Source organism: Monosiga brevicollis, genomic scaffold, assembly GCF_000002865.3.
Source record: "Monosiga brevicollis MX1 MONBRscaffold_28 genomic scaffold, whole genome shotgun sequence".
NCBI classification, from domain to species: Eukaryota; class Choanoflagellata; order Craspedida; family Salpingoecidae; genus Monosiga; species Monosiga brevicollis.
Window position 1 is genome coordinate 407,480 of NW_001865065.1, and position 15,868 is coordinate 423,347.

The following is a 15,868-nucleotide window of genomic DNA, read 5'->3' on the forward strand; positions in this document are numbered from 1 at the left end:
GTTGTTATACAAACATCAGTTAGAGGACATCATGTGTGTGTGTGTGTGTGTGTGTGTGTGTGTGTGTGTGTGTGTGTGTGTGTGTGTGTGTGTGTGTGTGTGTGTGTGTGTGTGTGTGTGTGTGTGTGTGTGTGTGTGTGTGTGTGTGTGTGTGCGTGTGTGTGTGTGTGTCTGTGCCTGTGTCTGTATCTGTGTCTGTGTCTGTGTCTGTCTGTGTGTCTGTCTGTCTGTCTGTCTGTCTGTCTGTCTGTCTGTCTGTGTTGCTCGAGTCAAGGGTATGCATTCTAGCCTGAGAGGAAAGCGCCGCGTGACTTTCAGATGTCATAACGTGGATGCATGTTGATGAAAGCTCCGGTAGGCTGGCAAGCTTGCGATGTGTCTTGAATGTGCGTCTATGGGATACCCGTATCAGCATCGCAAGTGCTCCTGGTCTCGGAAAAACAGGCAAACAAGGACACAGAATACTTCACAATCAATTAAGAGCAACACTGTTGCCAAGGGATCTGAAAAGACGCGCCCTGTGCTTCCTTCGTTGGGGCCGGTTCACAGCGAGAGCGGAATCACCTGAAAGCGAATGTCAGTCGGCACGAATACTAGTTGTTTGGGCAGAGGTGCGTGCTCCCAGAGCAGACCAACAACTGCTTGACCTCCTTCCGGTGAGCTCAGGTCCACCAAAGCCGAGTACCCGCTCGGGAGCGGGTCAATCACAACGCTAGGGGTCCAGGAGGTCCCGTTGTCTTGGCTCACATGTGCTGTCAGATTGTAGCGTAGGTCCCATGCCGCTGGATGTGTCAGCACCAGTGCCCCCGAGGCCAAGGTCACAATTGACCCCTCACAGCCATCTACGGGCTGGATGAGCGTCTCCACCAGTTGAACAGGCCCAAAGGATTCGCCATTATCGTGACTCAACCACTGGCTGCGTCTTTCCAGCAAGGTGCGCGCGGAAAAGAACAGGCTGCCGTTGCTCAAGACCGCAGCCTGGTTCTCGTTGGAGAAGAAAGGATCGAGCTCCGTAGAGTTGATGGTGGCTCCGATGCGCCAAGTTGCACCCTCGTCATCGCTATATGGGGTTGGCAAGTCAGAAACAAAAAGAGTGGCGCCTCGCTTTCGTGGGCGAGTTGACTGCTTTGGCGCTCCAAGAGGGCGCAGAGGCAGAGCAGACCACACGACACGGCACGGTACGGTACGCATACCTGAGAAGTGTGTGGGGGTGTGTAAACTGGCCATCATCACCTAGTTGAGATTAAAAAAAAAAGAAAAAAATGGGCAACTCGGACACCATGAGCACTTTGGCGTACCTACCGGTCTTCTGTGGGGCGGAAAAAAGGCCATACCCTGCCTACGCACCATGTGGTGATGTGTCGTGATAGGCTGGTATGACAACCCGGCCGCGATTGTAGAGACCACCGGGTGGCCCTAGACCAATCCAGCGCCAGTCGTCCCGCACTGCGTTTGAGACCAAAGTGGGGGTGCTCCAGCTCATACCTTGGTCGTCACTAGCACCCCGGCAGTCCAGCAAATGAATGAGCCACTTTGAGACACCTACTGCCGCAGATGAGACAACGGGAAACTGCCTGACCTGTGCATGGTGTAGACAACCTTGTTGTCGAGGCAATGTGGTAAAAGCAGCCGACCTGATGGAGCCGGCCAGGAAGCGATCGGGCGGTGAGCGGTTCGGGGGTGAGTAGCACGGATCAAGCGAGCTGGTGCACCAAAAAGCGTACCAGAGGGCAGGAGTACTGGCGCAGCATTGCCCACAACATGAGCGCCATTGGCGTGGACCACGGTAAGATTGCCCCACGTGCGACCAAGGTCTTCAGAGCGCTTCATCACCAGCTCGGTGGCAGTGTAGTCCGAGCACGAGTCTCGGCGAGCCTCTCCAAACGCCAGCAAGGTTGAGCTGTTTGGGAAATGCACCACATCCGGAATCTTGATGCAGTAGTACCCAGCCTCTCCCTTGGCAAAAACCACACTCGGTCCCACTGGAGGCACTGGCACCGCCGCCCTGACCGCCAATACCATCAGCCCAAGCCCCAAGATGAGTCGGGTCGACCCCCAACCGGCCGTACATTGCATCTCCTCCCTCGGCATTTTAAGGGAAAAAAAAACAAAAAAAACGTACGTGTGTGTGTGTGTGTGTGTGTGTGTGTGTGTGTGTGTGTGTGTGTGTACCGTTACTTTTTTTTTCGTATTTCTTGTGTGTGTGTGTGTGTGTGTGAGAGAGAGAGAGAGAGAGAGAGAGATGAACTTGATGCACTGACGGGCTGCCGCTCTTGGCTGTCGACTATCTGCTGTCTGCTGTCTGCGGCTATTGGCTATTGACTGCGACTGTCGATTGTGGCAGCCAGGCTCGACTCTCTGAGCTATTTGTCTTGTGGCGTTGCGAAATGGTCGTTGGCCCTCGACTTGCTCACCCATGCATGTCAACTGCGTGTCTCTGCTGAGTCCTGTGAAGGTTTCGCGCCTTTGGAGACGCTGCTCATCGGCGCAACCCTGCGCCGTCTTTTGGCAGACCTGCGTTCAGAGGGCCTCCTGGACGTAGCCTACACATGGCCTCGCGACGCCGCAGCAATGAGCCTGGCCCGGCTAAGGGCACGGGCCAACCTGCTAGCAAGGTCAGCCTGCTCTACGGCGTCCGACAGCATTTGACATGGACCATCTCCCTTCTGACTGGTGCGATGCAAAATGCCCTTTCCTCTTGCAGAGATCTCATCGAGATCACCCCAGCCGAGCCGCTAGGTACGACGGGCGCACGCCCATGTGACTCAATGTTCGGCTTGGCGCCGTAGCTCACCTTTTTCAACTATTGGCATGGCACCAGTAATTCTGTGCCATCTCCACAGATGCCTGTTGAGGAGGATCCACTCCTCGCACCCGTAGCCGCAGCACCATTGACGGCCCGCCAGCGCTTGCGCCACCGTATGCTTCAAGAGCCTGAAGGAGCCAAGCAAACCACCCCCGCGAACTGGAGGCCCACGGCTGGACCTTCCATGGTGCGCCCATCAGCAACAAACACTCCAGCCTCAATCCTTCGAAAACACCCCTCATCGGCTCTGAGTGCTGGTGCAACGTCCGTGGCGCGGACGAGCTCAGCACCGGTGCGACATCAACATGACGCTCGACCAAGTGTACAGCATGAAATCCCACGCCGCCGGAGCATTGAAGAATTGCAACATCCCTCTCAGACGACATCATCAGCACAGGCTTCGCTCAAGGCCCGTGCACCGGACCCGACTGAACTGGGTCTTGATCCTCATCAGCTCATGGTGGTAGAGCGAATCGAGGCCGTGCGCTGTGCGCCTAACGGCGTTCGCTCCTACCTGGTACGATGGTACAAACGAGGTCCCCAGTTCATGACCTGGGAACTGGAATCGGCTTTTCTATCCAAGGTGGGTGAATTTGCTGCCTCCCCCAATTGTTTGTCGCCGCCGTCATTTCGTCAATCTCTTTTGGACAATCTGACACGCACTGCTCTCTCCCCTCTCTACTGTTGCCAACAAGGCGGCAATCCAAGCCTTTGAAAAATCGCAGTCACAAACGCACTAAAACGCTGAGCGTGCCGTGCTCCCCCGACTTTTTCGAGCCAGAAGCTTCAAGCAGTCACATTGACTGCATGCACTGGCTGACTTGTTGCTCACTTGTGGTTCGACTCTTTGCATGTACTTTGCTCTGTAGTGTGTCAGGCTTCTGTGCACCAATTGAACATAGCCATGCGAGCGCTCTTGCTTTTGCTGCATGTGGAACGTTGGTGCACGAGTTGATTTGGTTCGATCCGTGAACGCGTTGTCAAGTCAATTAAAGTTTACTTTCCAAACCGTGCCTTGAGATAGGCCAGCAGCACACGCTGTGCATTCAGCGAAAAGCTTTTGATCATGGTTGAATCCTCTGACAGCTGGTCCCCTTGCAGGCGATCCTATGATGGACGATCGGTACCAGGAAAAGCCACCAGCGAATCAGGGCATTGTGCACAATAGCAAACCTCCTCCATCAAGACACACACACACACACACACACACACACACACACACACACACACACACACACACACACACACACACACACACACACACACACACACACACACAAGAGCATTCGAGAGGAGCACAAACAAGAGGAAAAGGGGGCAAAGGAGGGATGAGGGGGCACCGTTGAAAAAGTTACGTACCACCAGGGTCGCGCAAACAACAGCGGCTGGAACCCCAACCGTGTGGCAAAAGCTGCTAAAGACCAAAGCCTCCATCTCGATGTTGACCACACCCACGCCAGCAGCCTGTTGGAGGAAGCGCATTTTGTCCTGGACAAGAAGCATGAGTTTGATGCACAACTCAGCATGAGGAGCGGTGTAGACACGACGAATCATTTTTAGGGGGGGAATGAAGTACCTCTTCGCCAAAGCTGCAGATGGCGCCGTCGAGGCGACCTTGACCCTCGAAAAAGTCGCTCGTGCTCATGGTGGCGCCACGCACGATGTTGATTTCCGACGGAGCGGCCTGGGCGATGGCATCACTGAGGGCCTCGTCGAGCTTGGTATCACGTTCCACGCGCTGACCCAGAATAAAGGACTCGTGGGAGGCACGAAGGAGGCCATCGTAGACCTGGGTGCTGAGGACGACACTGCCCGGGGTCACACCCAAGCCGCCACTCGTACCGAGACGGATAAATGTCATGTTTCCGCATTCATGGCCGGCATGAGCCAGAAGCTTGACCAATTCGTTGAGCATGATGGCACACGAGGGCTGGCCCATGCCGTGCGACACACAGAGCACAGGGCCGGCCTTGTACATGGAATACCTGTGGCACCAAGAAGCGTTGTTGTTGATGAGTCAAGGCGAGGCTGCAAGAACGTTGGTTGGATAGAGGTTCATCGGCAGGGAAGAAGGCACATCCACAGACACAAAGACCTCAAAGACACAAGGACACAAAGACCACAAGGACACGGAAGCAGGTCCCATGGCCACAAGCATAAAAAGGAAATATGGCAAAGACGGGAACGAGATGCGTAGTACCGTACCTATCGGTGCTACAGATATCATGCAGCTGGCTACCAAAGGGCAAGGGAAGGTCCAGCTCAAGGAGCACCATTTCGGCAAAGTGTTGCATGCGAGTGGGCGAGCCTCCCGTTACGACGACTTGAACGTCACCAAAGAGGTGGCGAAGGTCATCGCGGGTAGAAAAGCCAATATGATACATATTGTCCTCCTTGAGCGTCGCCAAGTGGGGGTTGGTGTGCGACAGCGCCACGGCTGCCAGCTGTGCCGTGTCCATGGTCCCGTGTGCCATGTTCAAAGGTGTGTGCTAAAAAGGCTCCACTGGCAGCAGCCCGGCCAAAAAGGATACACGGACCAAGAAATACACTCACAGCCTCGAGCACAGCTCTCCCACACCCCTAGCCAAACACGCTCTTAGGACCTCACAGCGCCTCCAGGAACAGAGATAATCAGGCAATATGATTTAAGATCCGACCCCACGCTGCCGTTGTTGGCGCTCTCGCTCTCTCTCTCTCTCTCTCTCTGAAGAAAAAAAAAGAAAAAAAAGGAAAAAGTGTTCAACAGCTTTTGTGTGTGTGTGTGTGTGTGTGTGTGTGTGGGAGCGAGCACCAAAACAAATGTTTGAAAGGCGTTTTGGTCAACTGGCTCTTATTGGGTTCTTTTCTTCTTCATTGGTCAGCTCGGACTTGGGGCCATGTGCTCGGCTTGATCTTATAGTTTGGGAGTGCGTGGCATTGTTGTACTTGGAAACAGGCGCTGCCATAATATGGCTGCCATTATCTGACGCCCGCCAGGACCGCATGCACACGCACGCCATTGAGGTGGCTGCCGGCAGCAGCGGCAACACACACACACACACACACACACACACACTCCTCTCTCTTTCATTCTCTCTCTCGCTGCGCACACCATTGCACAGAATGACGCAATCGAAGCTGCAACGGCTGTCAATGTCAGATGTCAGATGTCAGATGTCAGAGTGTAGGGGAGGTTTTTGCCTGTTTTTTTCCGAATTTGCGCTTCACTATGGCGCCAAGTCACATTGATAAGGATCGAGGTTTGTGAACGACTAGCGGTTTGAGGGGTACTTGAGCTGGCTGTGAACGATTGCAATGGAACGGGTGAAGGCCTCATACACTACTAGCCAGCAGAGTACGTGTGTTGTTGGTCCATCTCACTCCAGATGCTTGCCCGCGCACCAATGCTTGGTCAATAGGGCGTACTCCGATTTGGAACATGGCGAAAAGTTCACAGATGCACACACAAATCATTCTCGGTGGTGTAGATGGCGCTCATCCTGACCCATAGTTATCACTTGCGTGGTTTGAGTGCATTGAGGCTCGTTGAGCTACCGCACTCGTTCGTCTCGGGCCGTGAATCGAGCATGTGATGCGTCTAATACTATTTTAAATTCTTGTCAAATTTAGATACACATGCAATGGCGGCCTCCACAACAAGCACACTGAATCGCGCATCATCCAAACCTCAGGCAGGACTCGCGTAAAAAAAAAACTCAAATCGAAAGAATATCCCCTTCGTCCGCTACATGATACCAGAAAGGGTCTCGCTAGAGATCGAGATCCAGATCTTCATCTCCAGCGTCGCCCCAGCCATCACCGTCCGCCTCCCCCCAGCCGTCACCACCATCATCTTCAGGCGAAGGATCGGCCGCTGCAAATCGCATGGTGGCAGGGGCGCTCAGCGCCGGGGCCGGAGAGGTGGGCTGAGGCTCGAGCTTGGGCGCCAGCTCTGCAAATGGGTCATCTGACACAACCTTGGGTACCACGGGCTCTGCTGCCGCGGGTGGTTTCGTCGCTGGCGTCACAGTGGGTGCTTGCCCCTCAGAACTTGTGGCACGGGTTTGCGTGGAGCTCTGGCTATCATCACTAGGCAGCACCTGGCGTTTGGCTCGCCCCGCTAATTTCATGCCCTTCTTCATAGGCCGTTCCGATTGCTTTTTCGGGGGCGATGACGGTGATGATGATGGTGGTGACGTGTTGCCATCCATCTTTGACGTAATGGATGATGACCGGACCGGTACCGTTTGCCGATCCGAAGACTGGGCATCACGAATCTTGGTCCGAGCCCCAGAAACGGGGCTGGCCATGGCGCTCTGATTTTTGCCCGCCTTACCCTCGCGGCCTGAGCCAGCTCGATCATCATCCATCCTTTCCCCAGGACTGGTGCTTTGATGCCTGCTGACGTCGGGTTGGGGCACGGGCGAAGAATGTTCCTTGGCTGACATCTCATCTTCGAGGGCACCCCAATCATCATCTTCGGCGCCCCAGCCGTCGTCTTCATTGGCCCAGTCATTTGTCTCCACAACGGCGGCGACCTTCATGTTGGCACTCTCCTGCTCCTTGGACTTGGTAGTTGCATCGGAGCTCTCCTGCTCTTTCTCCTCCACATCCTCGTCCTCCTCCAACGGCCCCCAATCAACGGCCGCGTCTTCATCGCCCCAGTCCCCAGCCAGTTGTGGCGACCCGCTAGTCTTGGGTTCACCTGCACCTGCGACGTCCTCGCTCTGGTTGATCCAATCGTCATTGGCGTCCCCCTCGTTCAGGTTGCCCCAGTCAGCATCCACGTCTTCCTCGTTGCCGCTACCCCAGCCGGGCTCCATAGTCGCAGAGTTGTCAACAGGGGCCTTTTGTGATTCAAGACCAGAGACCGGGCTTGTGGTGGGATCCTCCCCGCTTGCCTATGGGTGAACAAAAAATTGCATCACAAAAAAAAAAAAAAAAAAATCAAAAAATCAAGCCCTGCACCTCGCAGACAACTCTTCTCCTCATGCTGATTCATTCTCAACGACGGCGTTGGCGAGACACAACCTCATGACCGCATCTTACCTTTTTGGCCCCGAGTTTCGAGCGGGAGCCTTTTTGTTTGGCAGCTTCCCGGCGTTCCTCACGAGCCTTGCGCCTGCAAAGGTCGAGCGCAGTGTTTTTCAGTGACGGCGCAAAGGCAAACAAGGCATCAAGTACAATGGAAACGACTGCCTGATGTTCTCCAACACGATGAATCAGCGAGCACAGGCCCCAACAAGTACGAACCGGGCCTCACGCTCAGCATCTCGTTCGGCCTTTGTCTTAGCCGGCCTGCCCGAGCTGATAGCGCCCATCGTTCGAGTCTTTGTCGGGCTATCCGCACCACTTGCGGGACTGGCGGGCGTGTCCTCCATGGGCACCGGGTCATCTGCATAGACACTCTGCCCAGGGCTTGCTGTTACTGCCTTGGTCGGTGGGCGCACAGACGAGCCGTCTTGGAAGCGGCCCGCGTCCGAATCTTCGTCGGCAGGTCGTGGCTGCATCCAGGAGGCAGCACAGTAAGAGAAGCATCATCACTCCATGCCACCACGTTCAAATCGCAAAAGCCAACCACGTCGCAACACCACGTCCTCTTACCGGGTTGAACGCAGCCACCACGGGCATGCGGTGTGCGTGTAGCACGTCGCCGCCCAGCCTCTTGATTGCCGCGCCCATGGCCATGTACGATGACGCCATAACACTGTCGTCGTCGGCCACAAAACCTGGCCAAAGCGTCCGTTTGTGGGGATGAGATGGCATCGCACTACGGAATAGAAGAGCACAGTCTGAGCCCATGGTCGGGATCAGGTCCTCACCTTGTTGAATCAGGTGAAGGCAGCGTTCCAAGGCCTTCAAACTCATGGCCGGGGCGGCCAGGTAGTAAGCCTCAAGTAGCAGGGTCCGACTCACGACGTCATTACTCTCCAGCAAGCCCTCACTGAGGGGTGCCGAGTAGATTCTGAGTGTTTGTAGTACCATCGGTGGGCAGGACCAAGGTGAGGTGTGGCTATGCAGCTTACTGCCGCCGAGATGCCCGCGAGCGCTGCGGTGAGCTGTGGACACACACGCACGTTTCAATCTCAGTTGGTGTGGTTGGGCAACCGGGCCGTGCCACATCTACAAAGTGGCGAATCAGAGTGGCCACACTGTCCAAGGAGAGCATCAAGGGCCGATGAACCCAAAGAGGCAGCAGGACTCGGCCGAACGCGGCGGCAGAGAGGCTGCGTAAGCTGCCCGCCAATTCCCTTTTGGGGCATTGACAAGTTGACAAAGCAGTCGAGTTGGGAGGTGAGTGTTACTCGAGTGATGCTCGAGCGTTGGTCTGAGGGAAGGGCAGGATTTTGGGCGTACTGGAGCTGGGCTGCGCGCGCGGAAGGGGAGAGGATGGTGAAGTCGTCGGTGAAGCGGACGGCCTGTACAAGGGGATCGGATCTGTTGGGAACGCCAGCAAGGTCAGAAAAAACGGAAAAGGCGCGCGGAAAACACGCCTCTGCTGGTCAGCTGCTAGCCCATCACAGTGGGCAAACATGATTGAAGAGGTCAAGGGGGGCTGTGGGGGTTGAGCATCGAATTGCGAGGTACGAACAGGAGCGGTGATTTGGGGGCCTGCAGTACGGCAAGGGCCTCTACCTGCGCAAGCAGCAGGCAGGTCGGCAGAAAAGCAACCGGCGATGGGGTGCGATTGGCCCATAACGAGAGGGATCAAGTCCATCATAAGCGCGAGGTTTCTGGTTCCGTTGCATTCTCCAACGGGGCGCAGTGGCACAGCGCGACGATTGGCGATGTTGTACGGCGGACACAGGTGAGCGCGAACCTGGAGGGTGTTGGCCTGTACGAGCTGGCGCACCAGTGCGAGCAGAGCACGGGGCAGGGGGGCGGTCAGCGGCAGAACATCCAGCAACGCATTGAGGGCCCAAACGTCTGGGCACTGACAATCCGCCTACATCCATGCACACAGGAGGTTAAAAAAAAGGTGGCGTGGAGGCACCAAAGACTGGGGCTCGATCCGCTGCTTGGTTTGGGTGGCGTACCGGGGCACGCGCAGCGAGCTCGCGTAGATCCGACTCAAGAGGTGGTTGGGACTGCTCAGCAGTAAACTCAAACCCTCCCAACTTGAACTGGCCCGTGGAAGCGTGGACAAAAACGCTGCGCAAACAGATATTGTTGTGGTACAAGCCACACTGGGTTGGTAGGGGGGTGCAAAGCACGTGAGCACGCGTCGAGTCAGGATCATGAGCGTGAAGCAAACGGGTGAGGGCGACGAGCATTGCGGCGGGCGTGATGAACAAGGCTACCTCGGTCAGAAAGGTCAAGGCTCGAACAAGTGTGTGGCACAGCACCAGCGCCTCGTGAGGCGTGAGCCGGCAGTCGAGGCTAGCCCAGGGCACGACGGGCTCGGTGACAATGCCTAGGCGGCGTTGCGCAGTGGTGCCTTGTTCCCACTCGTATTTAAGAAGGCAGGGATGGCGCAGTTTGCGCAACCAGTTTGCACTGTTTTTGACCAAGCTCAGGACGGGGTCCGGATCAGCCGTCGAGGTGTGCTCAAAGATCGTGATGTCCTCTTCAGGATCGTGGCTTACGGAGCGGAGGATGGTCCAGATACCGGTGGCATCCTGCGTGGCCAGGGTGCGCACGCCCGCACCTTCGGGCGCAGCGGTACTGGCCACCAAGCCCATGCCGCACGAGCAAGGCAGCAAAGGGAAACCGGAGCTTGCAAGACCACGCCGCTCAGCTCACAGCGTGAGCCAGTTGAGAGATATCCTTTTGCTCAGCTGGCAATGATCCGGTTCAACCGGAGTCAAATCGTCACAGGCCACCAATAGCACAGAGACTCGGACAAGACGCAATCACCGGAAGACAATGCCCACGTCCAAGTGCCCCTCCTTGGCCCTCCAAGCGCATTGAGCCGTCCAGCTGCCAAATCGAGCTAAAAACTGGTTTTTAAATTTTTTTATTTTTTATTTTATTTTTTGATCGCCTCTGTGTGTGTCACTGAATACGTCGTCGGTTGGTCAAAATGTAAGAATAATTTGGACTCATAATTTGTCAGACGAGTCGACAACGACTGTTGTTTGTGGTGAGTCTGGGTAAGTGTGCTCGAGTCGCACTTGGGCTGGGATGAAAAAACAATCGAGTTTTGAAGGTTGCTCCAGAGGACTTTTGAATAGTTCAAGCATGATTTTTCAGTTTTGAATAAGAATGAGCCAACTTGCATGAGCTCATACCACGTTGCAGGGCTAAGCATGGTATTGCACGCGTGATGAATGTTACACTTTAAACCAGGCGGCTGCGCCACAAGGTCACTTCAAGCCATTACCACGTGGAAAGCAAGCGTCATTGCTACTTGCAGTGTCAGCCATTCTCTGTTGACCTTACGCTTTACCTTTACCTTGTCTGACCGCGTGGCGTGTGCACACTGCATTCCTTTTGACAGCTCCACACACACTCTCCTCTACACACACTACACTACATACACACACAGAGGAGCATAACGTAAACACGTCTGCTGCTGTTACACCAAGTCAAGTGTGTTCTTGCGTGTTTTTGTGTGTGTGCGCGCGTTTCAGTCACTGCCACCACACACACACACACACACAGAGACGCGCGCTCTCTCTCTCTCTTTCAAGACGACTCGGGCGACGGCTGTGGCTTACTTTACTTTATTACTTGGGGGGAGAACGGTCTACCGATACCAACCGCCAAGATGGTACGTTGCTTGTCTCACCGGGGCGGCGGCGGCTCGGCTGGCCGGGCTGCCGTCAAACATACATACACACAACACACACACACATCAGACCTTCTTCACCTGGATCAAGGCTGCCAAAAGCTGTTGCAAACCATGCGGACTGCCGGCAAGCCGCGTCAATGTCTGGACAGTACCCCTGCTCCGATCGGGTTATAATTTGAGACACGGCCGTGAACGGATGTTCCGCCATAGCGCCGCGTAGCTCGTCATGATCGAAAAAAGTCGGTGGCTGGGCTCAGATAGGCGTGGCATCCAGGCTGCAAGGATGTTGCGGCCGGACATGATCCGAGCGTCACATCCCGCGCTTCCAGAGGTGCCAAAGCTATCTGATTCACTTCCACGTGGGAAAGGGCCGAGCTAGTCAAGCATGGCAGCATTGCTACATGCAGCATCGTCATGCCACCACATGAAGGGCATGCCATACACTCCCCACTCCCTTTACACTTGATCCTCGCTTCCCCTTGCCGGCAGTCGCTCATGAAGTTATCCTTGTTTTTTTTTCCCCAGGTGAACTTTACGGTCGACCAGATCCGCGCGATCATGGACAAGCGGCATAACATCCGCAACATGTCCGTGATTGCGCACGTGGACCACGGCAAGTCCACGTTGACGGACTCCCTCGTCTCCAAGGCCGGTATCATTGCCGGTGCCAAGGCCGGTGAGACTCGCTTCACTGACACGCGTCAGGACGAGCAGGATCGCTGCATTACCATCAAGTCCACTGCCATCTCCCTCTACTACGAGCTGGCTGAGGAGGACATGAAGTGGGTCAAGCAGACCTCCGATGGCAACGCTTTCCTTATCAACTTGATCGACTCGCCCGGACACGTTGACTTCTCCTCGGAGGTGACTGCCGCCCTCCGTGTGACCGACGGTGCCCTCGTCGTCGTCGATGCCGTCTCTGGCGTCTGCGTCCAGACTGAGACCGTGCTGCGTCAGGCCATCGCCGAGCGCATCAAACCCGTCCTCTTCCTCAACAAGATGGACCGTGCTCTTCTCGAGCTCCAGCTCGAGCAGGAGGATCTCTTCCAGACCTTCCGTCGCATTGTCGAGAGCATCAACGTCATCATTGCCACCTACGGTGATGACGAGGGACCCATGGGCCAGATCCAGGTCGATGTCTCCGCTGGTACCGTCGGCTTCGGCTCTGGTCTCCACGGCTGGGCCTTCACCCTGAAGCAGTTCGCCACCATGTATGCCTCCAAGTTTGGCATTGAGGTTGACAAGCTCATGAAGCGCCTTTGGGGCGACCAGTTCTTCAACGCCAAGGAGAAGAAGTGGCGCAAGAACGGTGATGACTCGTCTTACGTCCGTGGCTTCAACATGTTTGTCCTGGACCCCATCTTCAAGGTCTTCGACTCTGTCATGAACTTCAAGAAGGACGACACTGCCAAGCTCATCACCAAGCTCGGCATCAAGCTCTCCGCCGATGAGAAGGAGCTTGAGGGCAAGCCCCTCATGAAGGCCATGATGCGCCGCTGGTTGCCTGCCGGTGATGCCATGCTTGAGATGATCACCATCCACTTGCCTTCCCCCGTCACCGCCCAGAACTACCGTATGGAGATGCTGTACGAGGGTCCTCATGACGATGCCGCCGCTCTTGGTATCAAGAACTGCGACCCCGAGGCTCCTCTGATGATGTACGTCTCGAAGATGGTCCCCACCACCGACAAGGGCCGCTTCTATGCTTTCGGCCGTGTCTACTCTGGCAAGGTCGCCACTGGCATGAAGGCCCGCATCATGGGCCCCAACTTCGTTGTTGGCAAGAAGGATGATCTCTTTGTCAAGACCATCCAGCGTACCATCCTGATGATGGGTCGCTTCATCGAGCCCATTGAGGATGTTCCTTGCGGTAACATCTGCGGTCTCGTCGGTGTGGATCAGTTCCTTGTCAAGACTGGTACTCTGACCAGCTTCGATGGTGCCCACAACATGAAGGTCATGAAGTTCTCCGTGTCCCCCGTCGTGCGCGTTGCCGTCGAGTGCAAGAACCCCTCCGATCTGCCCAAGCTCGTCGAGGGTCTCAAGCGTCTGGCCAAGTCTGGTGAGTTTTTTCTTTGGGTGTTTCTCATGTTTGCTCTGTCGAGGGGCTGCTTTGTGGCGCGGTGATGCAAACAAAACACTTAGGACACCTTCTGAATCCTTGTGATTGTGTTGAGTGCTTGTTATTCACACTGCCTGAGCTCCACATTGCCTGTGCCTCGACAATGCTTTTTGTCCCGCTTCCGAGCTTATCTGTCGTCCCTGCTCCTACACGCGAATGGTTACAAACGCTTGTTTGTCCGCACAATTGCTTTGCTCATAAATATCGGTTCTCTTGATACGTAGACCCCATGGTCCAGTGCATCATTGAGGAGTCTGGCGAGCACATCGTTGCCGGTGCTGGTGAGCTCCATCTCGAGATTTGCCTCAAGGATCTCGAGGAGGATCACGCTGGTATTCCCCTCAAGAAGTCCGACCCCGTCGTCTCTTACCGTGAGACCGTCGATGACGAGTCGGAGATTATGTGCCTGTCCAAGTCCCCCAACAAGCACAACCGTCTGTTCATGAAGGCTCGCCCCTTGAGTGACGGTCTGGCCGAGGCCATCGATGATGGCAAGGTCAGCGCCAAGGACGATCCCAAGACCCGTGGCCGCTTCCTCGCCGATAACTTCGAGTGGGACGTCACAGAGGCTCGCAAGATCTGGTGCTTTGGCCCTGAGGGCACTGGCCCCAACGTCATCGTCGATGTCTCCAAGGGTGTTCAGGTGTGTTCCACGCTCCGACTGTGATTGACCTGTTTGGTTTATTTGATCGCCAATGTGTTCTTTCTTTGTCTTTTGTTGTGTGGACGCCATTCGAGTGCATGTTGAACGTATCAATGACGAAACCCTGTTTCGTGAGGACATCCTTTGATGAAATTTTGTCAATCACTCTAATTTTTTTCTTGAGATGCGTTGTGCTTAATGGCGGCACCCAAACTTGTCGTTGTCTTGACGCTTTTATTTTACGTGACCGTTGGTCAATCATCTCACCTTTTTTTTTCTCGTACTTTTTAGTACCTCAACGAGATCAAGGACTCTGTCACCACCGGTTTCAACTGGGCCTCCAAGGAGGGTGTCTTGGCCGATGAGAACATGCGCGCCATCCGCTTCGACCTGCACGATGTGACCCTGCACGCTGATGCCATCCATCGTGGTGGTGGCCAGATCATCCCCACCGCTCGCCGCGTCCTGTACGCTTGCTGCTTGACCGCTCAGCCTCGTCTCATGGAGCCCGTTTTCCTTGTCGAGATTCAGTGCCCTGAGACTGCCATGGGTGGTGTCTACTCTGTCCTGACCCGCCGCCGTGGTATGGTCTTCGAGGAGAACCCCGTCTCGGGCACTCCCATGTACAACGTCAAGGCTTACCTGCCCGTCAACGAGTCGTTCGGTTTCGACTCTGCTCTCCGTGCCGGCACTGGTGGCCAGGCCTTCCCTCAGTGCGTGTTCGATCACTGGGAGAAGATGAACGGCAACCCTCTCCAGGAGGGCAGCAAGGAGTACGAGATTGTCAAGTTCTCCCGTACCCGCAAGGGTCTCAGCCCCGAGCCCTTCACTCTCGACAAGTACTACGACAAGCTCTAAATGCTGTCTGCATTTTTTCTTGTCTTTGTCGTGCTGGACCGCTTCATGGATTTCGTCGTCCATGGCAACCTTTGGGTGTTGGCTTGGATTTGCGGTGTAACTCGCCGTCTCGACGCGTCCTCTTGTAGTGTGGTTAAGTGCTTGGTTTTTCGTTTTCTCGAACTGCTTCTGCGAACCTAGATGTTGGATGTCGGGGCCTTTTTCCTGTCCTGCCTTGCGCCTAGGGCGTCGTGTTTAGTCATTGACGTTCTCCCTGGGTTGCGTGGCCCCTTGTTTGGCGGCTTTTACTTTCTGTTGTTTGCACGTTCCCGGTTTGTGTGCCGAGGTTCCGTGCATCGACATGAAGAATTCATCATTTCGAAGTATAAATCATCCCGTTGGGAGAAATGACATGATAGAGATGTGAAGAAAAAAAAATTTCGCCCAGCTCTTGACTTGTCGATTGAACGCGGCCCACAGCGAGCCAGGGGTGTTGAAGACAGCTGTTGTGCATATTTTTGGCTGCAGCAAACAACAGATTTTCAGCTGTTTTTCTGACTTTAACGGTTCAGAAATCCATCACGAGGCAAAGGGTCGTGTGTCCCGATCAGGACTACCAAGTGTCAGAGACTGGGCAGACTCAACAAAACTTGAGGAGACTTGTTAACACCAATTCGCCGTTTTTTTTTTTTCTCTCTCTCTCTCTCCTTTTCTCTCTCTTTTTCTCTCTCTCTCTCTCTTTTTCTC

General features: G+C 55.0%; 4 protein-coding genes across 4 annotated transcripts; 1 reads left to right on the top strand and 3 right to left on the bottom strand.

The window, feature by feature from the left end:
• Window positions 1-543: 543 nt before the first annotated feature.
• Window positions 544-2,418, bottom strand: MONBRDRAFT_28738 (uncharacterized protein; the record flags this gene model as incomplete). The annotated part of the gene is made up of 6 exons (XM_001749195.1): window positions 544-1,060; window positions 1,194-1,233; window positions 1,348-1,496; window positions 1,580-1,634; window positions 1,725-2,005; window positions 2,123-2,418. The coding sequence occupies 6 exons, from the start codon at window positions 2,416-2,418 to the stop codon at window positions 544-546; spliced, it is 1,338 nt and encodes a 445-aa protein (XP_001749247.1).
• A 1,384-nt stretch (window positions 2,419-3,802) lies between these two features.
• Window positions 3,803-5,280, bottom strand: MONBRDRAFT_28739 (uncharacterized protein; the record flags this gene model as incomplete). Its single annotated transcript, XM_001749196.1, has 4 exons — window positions 3,803-3,913; window positions 3,980-4,294; window positions 4,383-4,791; window positions 5,012-5,280. The coding sequence occupies 4 exons, from the start codon at window positions 5,278-5,280 to the stop codon at window positions 3,803-3,805; spliced, it is 1,104 nt and encodes a 367-aa protein (XP_001749248.1).
• A 1,275-nt stretch (window positions 5,281-6,555) lies between these two features.
• MONBRDRAFT_38604 (uncharacterized protein) lies at window positions 6,556-10,706 on the bottom strand (the record flags this gene model as incomplete). Its single annotated transcript, XM_001749197.1, has 6 exons — window positions 9,823-10,706; window positions 9,422-9,731; window positions 8,390-8,844; window positions 8,039-8,289; window positions 7,835-7,907; window positions 6,556-7,686 (listed from the first exon to the last, which is right to left on the bottom strand). Exons 1-6 carry the CDS (start codon window positions 10,465-10,467, stop codon window positions 6,556-6,558), a joined length of 2,865 nt encoding a protein of 954 aa, XP_001749249.1. The 5' UTR covers window positions 10,468-10,706.
• A 789-nt stretch (window positions 10,707-11,495) lies between these two features.
• On the top strand, window positions 11,496-15,142 carry MONBRDRAFT_11373 (uncharacterized protein; the record flags this gene model as incomplete). Its single annotated transcript, XM_001749118.1, has 4 exons — window positions 11,496-11,498; window positions 12,045-13,581; window positions 13,866-14,284; window positions 14,576-15,142. The coding sequence occupies 4 exons, from the start codon at window positions 11,496-11,498 to the stop codon at window positions 15,140-15,142; spliced, it is 2,526 nt and encodes an 841-aa protein (XP_001749170.1).
• Between the last annotated feature and the right edge of the window lie 726 nt (window positions 15,143-15,868).